At 40.1% G+C, this 15,000-nt stretch overlaps 1 protein-coding gene across 1 annotated transcript in view; it reads right to left on the bottom strand.

Moving 5' to 3' along the window:
- Window positions 1–15,000, bottom strand: part of LOC133639004 (transmembrane protein 132C-like) — a 529,052-nt gene that overhangs the window by 306,029 nt on the left and 208,023 nt on the right. The window contains exons 2-3 of the mRNA XM_062032060.1: window positions 10,673–10,709; window positions 9,785–10,599 (exon numbers count right to left, since the gene is read on the bottom strand). Coding sequence (XP_061888044.1) covers window positions 9,785–10,599; window positions 10,673–10,709 — 852 coding nt within the window. The remainder of the gene's footprint in view (window positions 1–9,784; window positions 10,600–10,672; window positions 10,710–15,000) is intronic.

Below are 15,000 nucleotides of genomic sequence, written 5' to 3'. Positions count from 1 at the left end.
AGCTACAAAACTGACCTTCCTTTGAGCAGATTGAGTTTCTGGAGCATCACATTTGTGGGGTCAATTAAATGCTCAAAATGGCCAGGAAAAGAGAAATTTCATCTGAAACTCGACAGTCTATTCTTGTTCTTAGAAGTGAAGGCTATTCCACAAAATTATTTGGGTGACCTCAAAACTTTTGAACGGTAGTGTATGTTTGGCGCATTTAAGCTGCTAGATACTTCTGATTGATTGCAAAACTTATATTTAAGGATGTCGTAACAGAAGTAAACAAGGTATAAGTCAAACTTTCACAAACTCTTGATATACAATTATATTATGTATATATCCATTATATTAATATACTATTAATATAACATGTACACATATTTAGGATACACATACATACATATATATATATATATATATATATATATATATATATATATATATATATATACATATATATATATATATATATATATATATATATATATATATATATATATATATATATATATATATATATATATACATACATACATACATATATATATATATATATATATATATATATATATATATATATATATATATATATATATATATATATATATATATATATATATATATATATATATATATATATATATATATATATATATATATATATATATATATATATATATATATATATATATATATATATATATATAGTCAAAAAGTTCGGACACCCCTGATGTAAAGTGTGGGAACATTTCAACCTAATCTTTATAAGACATGAATACCTTGTTAAGCATTCTGGTGGTACTGGTGAATGAATGTGAATAAATGTTTGGTGGTGGTCGGAGGGGCCCTTGGCGCAAATTGGCAGCCATGGTTCAGTCAGTCTACCCTAGGGCAGCTGTGGTTACAAATGTCGCCTACCACTATGAATGATGGGTTCTCAGTTCTTTGTGAAGCACTTTGAGTGTCTAGAAAATCCCTTTTTAAATCTGATCCATTATTATTATTAAAATTTAAAGTATATGGATAAAAAAAAATCTACCTGTTTAACAACTAGCAGAACATTCTAGAACAGTGGTTCTTAACCTTTTTGGAGGTACCGAACCCCACCAGTTATATGTTTTTTTTACTGGTGCACAAAATGAACTGTGCATGAACATCACCTTGTTCAAAGAACAAAACCAACACAGTGCATGAACGCACAACAAATTACACACTTGCAAATCAAATGGAAAATTAGAAAGAACATAGTTTGGGGGTATCCATAACACGTCGATAGGGAGAAGTTTTTATTTACACGATCAGTTGGGTGCGTCTTGACTTCCGCGGTGGAGGCTCCGCCGAACCCCTGAGGCCGACTCACCGAAACCCCTAGGGTTCGATCGAACCCAGGTTAAGAACCACTGTTCTAGAAGAAACCATTTTTAATACCTGACTTGATCACATCCCAGTGGGTAGAATTGTATCACAAATACTTCATTTTTATCTTAAATAGGATAGACTAAAAAGTCAGTGATAAGTAGACAACAACAATACCGGCGGTAGATATCATAAAAGTATTCTCGGTCTCTTACTGCCTATAAAAAAGTAGTTCAGTAGATGCCTCAGAGGATCATTATAACAACAAAAGCCAAAGCAAATGTAATTTAAACACATATTAAAATGATAACGACACCCATGTAAGAGCAAAAAAAGGCTGTTATCCTTTTGACTGGCAGCTTCTATTCGTCACAGCTTTTGGCATGTAGTATTCATGAAGCTAGCGCGGAGAAAGGCAGCGCCGGTCAGAAGGTAAGTAGGAAGCTACTCCCGCAGACTGCGACCACTTCCCTGAGGACAGCAGGAACTTCACTCGGTGACAGAAAACACTGTGAGTAATGGCTTCCTGCGCGTCTTGCACCATACTCACGGAGAGGTTGGCTCTGCTAGAGGGCCGTGTCCGCCAGTTAGAGCAGAGTAATGTCGTAACTTTAGATGTTGCGGACACATCTGCTAGCGTTAGCTGTAGCGAGCTAACTAGCCCAGCTTGTAGCAGTCCTAAGCGGCCTACAAGCTACGGTGTACCGGTTGAGACGCATAATAGATTTAGCTCTTTAGCTAGTCCTACACCCCAGTCTACCGGGCACCACACGTTAGTCATAGGGGACTCCATCACCCGAAACATAAAGCTTAGCAAACCAGCCACAGTAAAGTGTATCCCCGGGGCCAGAGCACCTGACATTGAAGCTAATCTTAGGGAGCTAACTCGCAACAGGCCTAGTAAACACGTACGACAGGCTAATCGCACCACTAATTATGCGAATATAGTTGTACACGTTGGCTCCAATGACACTAGAATGAGACAGTCAGAGATTACAAAGAGAAACATAGCCAGGACTTATGATCTCGCCAGAAAGATGTCCAGGCATCGAGTAATTGTCTCTGGCCCCCTGCCTGCGAGAGGCAATGATGAGAGGTATAGCAGATTAGTCTCGCTTAACAAGTGGCTGCCTATCTTCTGTAGGCAACAGGGACTAACGTTTATTGATAACTGGCCCTCTTTCTGGGGCAAACCAGGCTTGCTGATGAGAGAAGGCATTCACCCTAACCAGGAAGGCGCCATCATCCTGTCTAGAAACATAGACTACTATTTAAGTCTCACTTGACTGACTACACTAGAGCAAGCCCGGTCACAGGCAATTACAATGTCTGTTAGTCCGGGTGAGGAGTCAGTTAAGCTAGAACTAGCCAGCGCCAGGCTGGATAATCCATGTACGCATAGCAATTCTCTTAGAATAATACACAATTCACATAATGTTTTTTCTGTTGTGTCTGTGTCAGAGGTGGACATGCATTCTAATGAGGTGGCAAATCATGAAATGTCCAGTCTATTGCAGCACCAAGCAAACAATCGGAAAATTCCCGTCATATCAATTCCTAGATATGGTCGAAACTATTGAAAGTGCACTACGCATAATAAACGCAACATTGTTAATATTGCCACTACGGATAATCTTAACAAAAACTCGTCAAAACAGCCCAATACCTATAATATGGGCTTTTTAAACATAAGATCATTGTCTCCCAAGGCGTTATTAGTTAATGAGGTCATTAGAGACAACAATCTTAACGTCATTGGTATTAGCGAAACCTGGCTCAAACCAGACGAATTTTTTGCGCTCAATGAGGCATCTCCTCCTAACTATACGAATGCGCATGTTGCCCGTCCTCTTAAAAGGGGAGGGGGTGTCGCACTAATATACAATGAAAATTTCAACCTTACCCCTAACCTAAATAATAAATATAAATCGTTTGAGGTGCTTACTATGAGGTCTGTCACACCGCTACCTCTCGACCTGGCTGTTATCTACCGCCCCCCTGGGCCCTATTCGGACTTTATCAGTGAATTCTCAGAGTTCGTTGCTGATCTAGTGACGCACGCCGACAATATAATCATAATGGGGGACTTTAATATCCATATGAATACCCCATCGGACCCTCAGTGCGTGGCGCTCCAAACCATAATTGATAGCTGTGGTCTTACACAAATAATACATGAACCCACGCATCGCAACTGTAATACAATAGATCTAGTGCTTGTTAGGGGTGTCACCACCTCCAAAGTTATGATACTTCCATATACTAAAGTAATGTCCGATCATTACCTTATAAAATTTGAAGTTTTGACTCATTGTCAACAAGCTAATAATAATAACTGCTATAGCGGCCGCAACATTAATGCTGCCACAACGATGACTCTTGCTGACCTACTGCCTTCGGTAATGGCACCATTCCCAAATTATGTCGGCTCTATTGATAACCTCACTAACAACTTTGACGATGCCTTGCGCGAAATTATTGATAGTGTAGCACCGCTAAAGCAAAAAAGGGCCCCTAAAAGGCGCACCCCATGGTTTACAGAAGAAATTAGAGCTCATAAATTATCATGTAGAAAACTGGAACGCAAATGGCGCGCGACTAAACTTGAGGTTTTCCATCAAGCATGGAGTGATAGTTTAATAACTTATAAACGCATGCTTACCTTAGCTAAAGCTAAATACTACTCAAATCTCATCCGCCTCAACAAAAACGATCCTAAATTTCTGTTTAGTACAGTAGCATCGCTAACCCAACAAGGGACTCCTCCCAGTAGCTCCACCCGCTAACTTTTTGCAACTCAACGCTAAGAAAACGGAAATGCTGATTATCGGTCCTGCTAGACACCAACATCTATTTAATAATACCACCTTAACATTTGACAACCAAACAATTACACAAGGCGACTCGGTAAAGAATCTGGGTATTATCTTCGACCCAACTCTCTCGTTTGAGTCACACATTAAGAGTGTTACTAAAACGGCCTTCTTTCATCTCTGTAATATCGCTAAAATTCGTTCCATCTTGTCCACTAGCGACGCTGAGATCATTATTCATGCGTTCGTTACGTCTCGTCTCGATTACTGTAACGTATTATTTTCGAGTCTCCCTATGTCTAGCATTAAAAGATTACAGTTGGTACAAAATGCGGCTGCAAGGCTTTTGACAAAAACAAGAAAGTTTGATCATATTACGCCTATACTGGCTCACCTGCACTGGCTTCCTGTGCACTTAAGATGCGACTTTAAGGTTTTACTACTTACGTATAAAATACTACACGGTTTAGCTCCAGCCTATCTCGCCGATTGTATTGTACCATATGTCCCGACAAGAAATCTGCGTTCAAAGAACTCCGGCTTATTAGTGATTCCCAGAGCCAAAAAAAAGTCTGCGGGCTATAGAGCGTTTTCTATTCGGGCTCCAGTACTCTGGAATGCTCTCCCGGTAACAGTTAGAGATGCTACCTCAGTAGAAGCATTTAAGTCCCATCTTAAAACTTATTTGTATAATCTAGCCTTTAAATAGACCCCCCTTTTTTAGACCAGTTGATCTGCCGTTTCTTTTCTTCTCTCCTCTTCTCCCCTGTCCCTTGCGAGGTGGAGTTGCATAGGTCCGGTGGCCATGGATGAAGTGCTGGCTGTCCAGAGTCGGGAACCCGGGTGGACCACTAGCCTGTGCATCGGTTGGGGACATCTCTGCGCTGCTGACCCGTCTCCGCTCGGGATGGTTTCCTGTTGGCCCCGCTGTGGACTGGACTCTCGCTGATGTGTTGGATCCACTGTGGACTGGACTTTCACAATGTTATGTCAGACCCACTCGACATCCATTGCTTTCGGTCTCCCCTAGAGGGGGGGGTGGGGGGGGGGTTACCCACATATGCGGTCCTCTCCAAGGTTTCTCATAGTCATTCACCGACGTCCCACTGGGGTGAGTTTTTCCTTGCCCGTATGTGGGCTCTGTACCGAGGATGTCGTTGTGGCTTGTACAGCCCTTTGAGACACTTGTGATTTAGGGCTATATAAATAAACATTGATTGATAAACATTGAATGAGCAAAATCGCCCCCTATAGTGTATTGGAGGCACACAGCGCTCGGCCAACGTTTGATTTAAAGCAGGGGTGTCAAACGATCAGGTTTTATCCGGCCCGAGGGATGAGTTTGCCAAGTATAAAAATGAGCCGAAATTTATGAATGAAAGAAACTGATGTTCTAAATGTGTCCACTAGATGTCGCAATAGCAATTATTTGTATCTTTGTAGATGATGCTACATATGTAAAAAAAAAAATAAACCACATGAAGTCGAGGAAAATGAGCAAACTACATAAATAACATCCTGTAATTTGATTTTGATGTTGTTTTTTTATCTTGATAGATTGAAAATTAACACCAAAGAGTTGACTAATGAACATTATCACATAATTTATTCCGAAAGTATTAATAACGACAAATAAAAATAAATACTATTAACCGCAACATGTAAGTGTAAAAAAACCAACAACAACATTGTGATTTGTACATTTTCAGAATGTGCTTGTTCTATTTTTAAACAAAAGAAAACAATCTGAAGTTGTCTTGATTTTTAAGTTATCGTGCCGTGGTTTTAACAGTCCGGTCCACTAGGGAGTATGTTTTTCTCCATGCGGCCCCCCGTCTAAAATGAGTTCTACACCCCTGATTTAAAGACAGCGCATGAAAACGGCTATTTCACAAAGAAGAGTCAAAAATGTAATGAAAAAGTGACCGAAAGACCCAACAAAACAAAGAACTCTTTATTCCTACAAAATGAGTATTCACAGAGAAGACACGTTAGTGCCATGACTCAAATTTCAACCCAGATATAATTTGAGGAAGGTATCAAAAACTGCTTTCAGATAAAAGAGGGAGGACAAGCAATGGGCCCCATTCAGCAGCCGTTCTTAGGAACACATTTTGTTCTTAGGCCCACTTACTAAATTTTAAAGGAGATTTTTGTATTCACCAATGTTTTCGTAGCTGGAATTTATTCGTAGGTAAGAATATAATCTACGAGTGCTATAGAGCAGTGGTCCCCAACCACCGGGCCGCGGCCCGGTACCGGTCCGTGGATGGATTGGTACCGTGCCGCACAAGAAATAAAAAATTAAAAAAATAAAATAAAAATGTATTTTTTTAAAAATTAAATCAACATAAAAAAAACACAAGATACACTTACAATTAGTGCACCAACCCAAAAAACCTCCCTCCCCCCTTTACACTCATTCGCACAAAAGGGTTGTTTCTTTCTGTTATTAATATTTCTGGTTCCTACATTATATATCAATATAGATCAATACAGTCTGCAGGGATACAGTCCGTAAGCACACATGATTGTATTTATTTATGACAAAAAAAAAACAAAAAAAAAAATACCAAAAAAAAATACCCCCTTTCTTAAACTTACGTTTTGACAGTATCTATTTCCCCCGCGGGATAATACAAAGTTCTCTTTGTAATCTGTTGGTGTTTTCTCCGTGTGTTTGATGTTCGGCTTTTCCGCCGGAATTGTGCCCTCATATGGGGAATTAAGGGCGTTTATCTATGCAAATTACGGAATTAAGGGTGTTTACATATGCGTATTGGGGAAATAAGGGCGTGTTTATATGCAAATTATGATAGACACGCACACGCTGATCATTTAGCATCTTAAGAACAGCAGGTGGGAACAATTTGGCCGTTTAAGAACACGTCATGAATTTGAATGGACTCCTCTTAAGAAATCACTTAGGAAGAAAGATAAAAGAAAAAGTTAGGAACTTATTGCTGAATGGGGCCCATTGTTGTCAAAGGTGCAGCTTTTAAAACACGTTATCAGTCTTTTTTATCCAAAAAGGCAGCTTTTGTTTTTACTTGTGTGCACAGCTCATGCACTTAGCAAAATACTCGTCCCTTGTTTTTCTGCATGTCGATGTCATTTGTGTCTTGCAGTGAGGGCATGTTCAAGAACAAAATCTTGTTAACACTTCATTTGCAACACTACTTTAGTAGGTAAAGTAGGTAAATGACCCAAATAAACAACCAGGCGGTTGGCTGGTGGTGTCATCGCAACATCGCCTGCAATGGAAAGGGCGCCGTGGCAAATCAAAAGCTTATCATGCACACATATTCTAATCTCTAATGCCACAGACTAATCCATAAATTTGCCCACTACTGATAATTCTGGTGAAAGGCACGGAAGTATATTTAGACAAAAACATATTGTGGTCAAAGGCTACCAAGCAGTGCAGTTTGATTCACTTCAGTATGGTTAGTCTTTTTTGTGTTTAGTGTAAGTATTGAAGGGTTACCAAAATAACGGATCCAGCCAACACCCGAGGGACAACGATGCCCCACTTCATGGAAACGGGTAAACGCACAAAATCAACTCAATTTCTCTCACATAATTTGTGTAAACAACGACAGCTAAACAAAATAGCGACATGGTACAACCTGCTTAGTTTCACTGTTTCTGAGTCATTTTACATGACTCCGAACAATATAATTCAGAGCAGTCTCTTCGCTCTAGGAAATGAGTTTGCAACCAGACAATTTCACACACTGGTGACAGTTTGACGACTGTAAATGTCACTGGACTTGGTTAAATGCACCGTTATTCTACCCTCTCCTGCTATAAGATTTTTTAATTCTGTTTTTTATTATTTGTGACTTGAAATGAGTTTGAAGGACCGGAGAGAATGGCACAAACTTTCCGATTAGATGTTGTTTTTCAATTTCAAGTCACACCGGATGAGTTCATCATAGGTATGGGCGATACGGCCCAAAATCTACACTGCGATATATATTGCATTCTCTTGCGTTAATGTTATGTATCACAATATATCATTTTCCATATGAATGATGATAGAAACATTTTGAAACAGGTTACAAAGGCTCCTAATTTAGCTGTTGACACATCTGATGACACATTGTGTCATTTACAGTTGCATTATTTTCTTAAAAAATATCATTAATCTACACCGTTCCACCTTCAACACATTCCACCATCGTGGGAATTCAACCTACATTTTTTCCAAGTTCAAAAACATTCCAGGATTTTCCAGAATTCCTGCTTTTCCAAAGCCCTATTTCCACGCTTTTTTCTGGCCCACATTTTTCAACCCATTTCAACTGTTCCACCTTCAAAACATTCTTTAGTTTTTTGAACAGGAAAAATTCCCGGTTTTCCCGAAATTCCAGGAATTTCTGTAATACCATTTCTCAATTCAACATGTTACTACTTCAACATTTCGCGACCGATTTGAAAAATTCCAACACCAACCATTTCAACTTATTCAAACCATTCAAGTTTTCTACCATTTTAAAAAAATTCCGGATTTTCTTGAAATTCCCTAATACCATTTACTACTTCAACATTTCTTGACCCAATTTCAACAAGTCCAACACCAACCAGTTCAGCTCATTTAGGACATTCATGCTCCTAATCATTTTCTAAAAAATCTCGCTTTTCCCAAAATTCCCAAATTTCCAGGACGTTTCCATTGAAATGAATGGACCATTTTTCCAAGTTGCACAATTCCCACATTTTTCAAACCTATTCAAACCATTCCAACATTAACACATTCCTCTTATCCTGGACATTAAAAATAACACTTTTAACCCAAGTTCCAAACCAAATTCCGGTTTTCCTGGAAATTAAAACTCTTCAACATTCAAACCATTCCAACATTCAAACTATTCTTGCTACATTCTGTCAGCATTTCAGTTCAACTTCAGCATTGGAGCATTCACACACAATTTAATTCCTTTAGGAATTGCCTCATCTAGTTAGTGTTGTTTTAATACATGAGTGTTGTTTTAATACACGCAAACCTTAAATAGGTTAGGCCCTTAGTGTCTAGTGGGATTCAAGATTGCAATAAAATATTTAACTATGAGTCGCTCAGGGAGCACAGAATACTGTATGGGCCTACAGACTGCAAATTTGAGAGACATGCTCTAAAATCAAACAACTCTAAGGTCTAGCCAACATTTTTCAGAAAATTGTGATCCAATAGCAAAACAAAACTTCATCATTAGTCACGTCAAAGAAATCTTGCGAGACTTTGACCTAACAACAGGGATTTTGTTTTTTTGTAAAGCCTCCAAAGAAGAGAGAAAGTTTTACAATAACCATAAACTAGCATATGCGACATCAGAAAGAGTCTGGCTGCTAAGGACAATTGAAGTCATACAATTAATTAAATCATGCACACTAATTAACTCTACAAATTGGACACTGGTGGAGATCGCTGCCTGTGCTGTATGATTCATAAACACATTATTTCTGATGAGAAAGATTGTTTTTTAAATTAAAATAACTGGAAGTCAATCAGAAACAGGAAATGCATTGTGTCTGATCTTGGAGGCTCCAGTGTAAAATGACAGAATGGCTTAATTCAGAAGTGAGTTGAAACAGACTTGAAACAGGCTTTTGTCAGAATTGCTCACCTGAGGGTGAAGATCTGCACGGAGGAAAGTGTCGACAGAGCCAGAAAAGCAGAGACGGTTTCTCTCTGACGGATGGGTTTAGAGGGCACCATGACCAGAAAGTTACTGTCAAGCTTCAGCTCCAATAGCGGCTGAAAGAGCCTGACGCTGCCAATGCGTTGCATCGCCGTGTGCCCGGCAGAGTATCCCATCGGACCGTGCTGCTCTGTGCGCATCGTACTGCCTTTCCTTGAGTCCTCGGCGCTGCAGTCACCGCTGTTGGTGGTTTGAAGCGTGTAATAAAGCTCCACAGGTGTGCCCTCGGCCTGCTCCGACACTCTCTGACGACCTGGCCTAACAGTGGGTGGGCTGAACCAGCTTGCAAGGGGTTCCAGCTCCGCAACACAAATCCCTAGTTCCCCTTTCAGCCTACATGTACCCCGCACCTCCTGGGTCTCATGGAAGGCGAACATTCTTATGCAAGGCAGCTTTTGGATGGCGCTGTAGTCATCCCAGTCCCTCCCTGCGACATAGAATAACACTTGGACCTTGGGCCAGCTGGGGTGAATCCTCTCATTGATGATGTAGGTGTGAATTTTCCAGTTAAACGTAAAGAGCGGCGACAGTGACGCTGACGTTGGCTCTGCTGGTGAAATGAAAATATGCTGGTTGAACGGTCCGGGCTGTGTTTGTAACATCTCTAGTGGGACGGGCTGTTGGACAGATAGCGGCCCATAGCTAGCATTGACATAGGGCATGTGGCGAGCCTGCTGGATGAAGAAGGACTCTGTGCGGGCCTGCAGGCTGGAATTCCTCATTAAATCCTGGTTTGCCTCCTGTAGGAAGAAAGCTGACTCAGCATTAAGGATCCGGTAGCTGACAGGCAGATAGATTGGCATCGGGGTGTACCTCTGCAGGCCCTCTAGGATCACCTTGCTGTCTACCACTGAAACACAGAGAAGACACAGAACCACAATAGAGGTTATCTATTGTTCCTTTGTTTCCGTAACTGTAGTAAAAAAAAATATTAAAAAAACGCAGGAAATGATTTTGCTGTGCTTTTACCTGAAACAGTAATTTTCTAAACCTTATCAGCAAAGCCCCAGCCAGCCATGAAATTAAAGTGTAATATGAGGAAAAAGGAAAACTTTGTAAGACATTGTAAAGAGCAATTCACATATATTGTAACATTTGCATACATTCCCTGCAACCTGAGGCTACCGCATCTTTTATTAATTCTATTGGATAAGGTTAAGGAGTTAGTTGGACTCATTTTTTAAGGACACATTTTCCTGGGCCGGTGCCCTTCAATAAAAGAATGTCGGAGGCTTACTTTGAAAGATTGTTCTTATTATTAAACAATGTAAAGTCATCTTTTTCGTTTCTTCCCCTTTCTTCATTCCTGCTCTTTGCATTCACTCCAGTTCATTACTTGGCTTCATCGCTGTAGTAACAACTTAAAGGGGTCATATTATCTTTTTTTTCTACATTTAAAACACTTCTTTGTGGTCTACATCAGTGGTCCCCAACCACCGGGCCGCGGCACAGTACCGGTCCGTGGATCGATTGGTACCGGGCCGCACAAGAAATAAAAACAATAAAATAAAAATATGTTTTTTTTATTTTTTATTAAATCAACATAAAAAACAAAAGATACACTTACAATTAGTGCACCAACCCAAAAAACCTCCCTCCCCCATTTACACTCATTCACACTCAGTCGCACAAAAGGGTTGTTTCTTTCTGTTATTAATATTTCTGGTTCCTACATTATATATCAATATAGATCAATACAGTCTGCAGGGATACAGTCCGTAAGCACACGATTGTATTTTTTATGACAAAAAAAATGTAAAAAATACCATACACCCCCCCTCCGCCTGGTCCGTGGGATAAATTTTCAAGCGTTGACCGGTCCGCAGTTACAAAAAGGTTGGGGACCACTGGTCTACATAACATGTAATGGTGGTTATTTGGTCAAAATGTTGCATGGATTAAGTTTTACAGACCATCCTCAAGCCACTTTCTGACCATCTCTTCAGTATGTACCCTTTTGTGGGCAGTTTTATTTTATGTGCCTCCACTTTGACTGTAACTTCTCCCCGTCAGCCATGTTGAAGTTTTTATCACTTTCATTTGGAGTCTACTGACATTAATAAGTTAGAACTATACGCTTGTCCAACATCATTACACACCACCATGTAGGGATGTGCCGATCAATTGGCAACTGATCAGTATCGTCCGATTTTCGTCAAAAAGTATGTGATCACCATTGCCAATTAATGCCATTTAATACTGATCACAAACGCTGATGCCCTCTGATTGACACTATTTATTTTCTAGTCCGCCAGTTGACAAGCGGCTAGCTGCTAAATTATGTGTCTCCATACACATTGTGGAGACGCTCCCCTATGCTAATAATAATCACCTCCATTATGGCAAATAAACTGCATTTTCTAGTATTGTAAGTAGGGATGTACTCTATATCGGATTTTATCCATACCAATATTGATATTCCTTACGGGTATTCATTGGTACTCTAATCGGTACTGTATGTAATTATTAGTAAAGCTGTAAAAAAAAAGGTTTTTCTTGTTACCATTTTTATGAGCACAAATGGTTGTATACCACCAACATAATGTAACGTAAAAAAAAATGTGCAGCAGCACTGTTAAAGAATCTAACTAAAGCATTTGACACAATTAATCACAATATTTTAATTTAAAAAAATAGAACGGTATGGCATCAGAGGGTTGGTCTTAAACTGGATTAGAAGTTATTTAACGAACAGGAAACAATACGTGAAGCTAGACGAACACACTAAATATATCCTGTGGTGTACCCCAGGGATCAATACTAGGACCAAAATTGTTCAATCTCTATATAAATGACATTTGTAAAGTTACAAAAGATTTGTGTTAATTCCACAACTGTATCGGTTGATATCGGAATCGGTAATTAAGAGTTGGAAAATATCGGAATATCTGATATTGGCAAAAAAGCCATTTTCGGACATCTCTACATGTGATCTGTATTGGTGTCGGCCAGTTAGATGATCAGTATCATAACCGGCCTTATCGGAACATCCCTACTTCCCTAGACTGTTTTTGTTCTTGCAAATCCACTCTCCCATTTCTTCTTCTCCCATCATACTACATATGTTTTGACTGATAAAAAAACTAATCTAATAGTGTAAATGATTAAAAAGGTAAATAGTCCTTAAGGCCAATAGGCTGTTCATCAGTTTGTCCTGACATGTTTTCTAAGGCCATGTCGACACTAGATCGTTTAACCCCTTAAAAGAATAATTATTTAGCCTAAGCCCCGTTTCAGCCACACTAAACCAGCGTTTAAGGTTCCCCTCCTCGGACAAATTTTTACACGGCTAAGTGCGCCGTGTATTTTCGGGAATCTCCGGCACTTAGCTTTGTATGGATTCATTGACCGTTTACAAACTGAGTTCGGAGAGGAAAAGACACCAGAAAGATCGCGCCCCACACAGTAAGTGACGTCAGAAAGAACGCGCCACAGCCAGCTTCATAATAAAGCGGTTTCGAAACTCGGAGCTAACCACTGGAAATATGAAGGCTAGTCATCCAGACATGCCCGTGTTTCTCCTACTTCAACATGTACAGATGCTTGTGAAAATCACACATGAATACCTTAAGAGAAAGCGATTGCAGCTATTTGGGATACAACACATCTCAGACGGCAAGAGAACTTTCCAATGTCCTGGTCAGCTGTGATTCTACTTAGCGAAAAACTTTGTCTATTTGTCGAAGGAGAGACAACGAGAATGAGAGCTCCCGTGGATGTGATAAAAAAGGTAGCGTATGCTTTGTATTACCTGGCCGACGAGGGAAGACTAACACGGAAAACGGCGAATGCTTTTGGACTGGCAAAACAGACTATCAGTTATTGTCCGCCATGTATGTCGCAGACTCAACGTCTAGGTCCAGAGTATATAAAGTCACCAAAAACGAATGGACAATGAAGGTGACCAAAAGAGTGAGGAGTGTCCTGACTAGATATCTAGATCCCTAGATTGATTGTTGTCAAATGTTCTTTATCACATTGTTTACGTGTCTAATAAAGATTTGATTAATTTATGATGGCTCAGGTGTGATTCACTACAATAGGGCCCCATAGCACACTGGATTCCAGTTAATTGAAATACCACAACACTGGATATTGTTCAGATAAGTTAAATTTAAGAACTTGCACACAAAGCAACACTGGAGGTGACTATGACGTGCGCATTTTCCGCGCATGCGTATTAGGTCGCGTTACGCAGGCGGACGGAGGCAGGAGGGGGTCTTAAACGCTGGCATTGTTGTGTGTGGACACGGATAAGGTCAGGTGGGATTTACCCTGGATAACAGGGCCTAGCTAAAGACTCCTTTCACTGTCTTCTGCAGGAAATGAGCCACATGAGCCACATTCGAGAGTAAATATCTGCACCTTCCGTATTTGTTTCAAACTTGCAATTCTGGATATAATAAAGCAACGTTTTCTTCTGGCATATTACACAGGGCAGGGCTCAGATTGAAGGGGCAAGAAAAGCTTCAATTTATTGCAGTCACAGCTTTGAAAACGGTGTTGGCTTTCAGAATGATAAACAGGCACAGAGCTGAACCTAATTACAGACTTCCAATTCAATAAAGGAATATGCATCCGTAATACAAGTCTGGCGCGAGTGACAAAGCCACGGAAATAATAAGCATGAGTCATAAAACCAATTTTAGTTGAACTCATTTGGAACCTTTAAATGTACATTTGTGTTTGTCTCTTACTTGCGGACTACCCCGGTATCACAGTACATCCCAGACAGGTGTGAGTGCCAGCTGATAAAAAAAAGACCTTCAGTCAAACAATACATGATGAGTGATTTCTGTTTAGAGTTGGACGCCACTGATTTGAAAATGACAAAATGGGGCTCGATGTCAAGGGAGCGCACAGGTCTGCAGTAGTTGGTGTTGTAGCATGCTTGTGGGGCTGGGAGACGATTTCCCTGTCGCTCCGATTCTCCAGGGGTATGTGACACACTGTCCTACTTATACAGATGAAAGTAAACACCTCTTTACAGCTGGAAAAGAGTCAAAATTCGCAACTCTACATTTTGTCCCTTCCATGACACCGGCGTGTTGTTGTAAATAACCCACGAGCAAAGCCTGTGTGATTTGCAGTCGCGAGTTATCCTTGGATTTCGTGTCAGCAGCTACTGTACTTGTAAATCA

Source organism: Entelurus aequoreus, linkage group LG21 (assembly GCF_033978785.1).
Source record: "Entelurus aequoreus isolate RoL-2023_Sb linkage group LG21, RoL_Eaeq_v1.1, whole genome shotgun sequence".
In the NCBI taxonomy this organism is placed as follows: domain Eukaryota; kingdom Metazoa; phylum Chordata; class Actinopteri; order Syngnathiformes; family Syngnathidae; genus Entelurus; species Entelurus aequoreus.
This window is presented reverse-complemented; position numbering and strand designations above follow the sequence as displayed.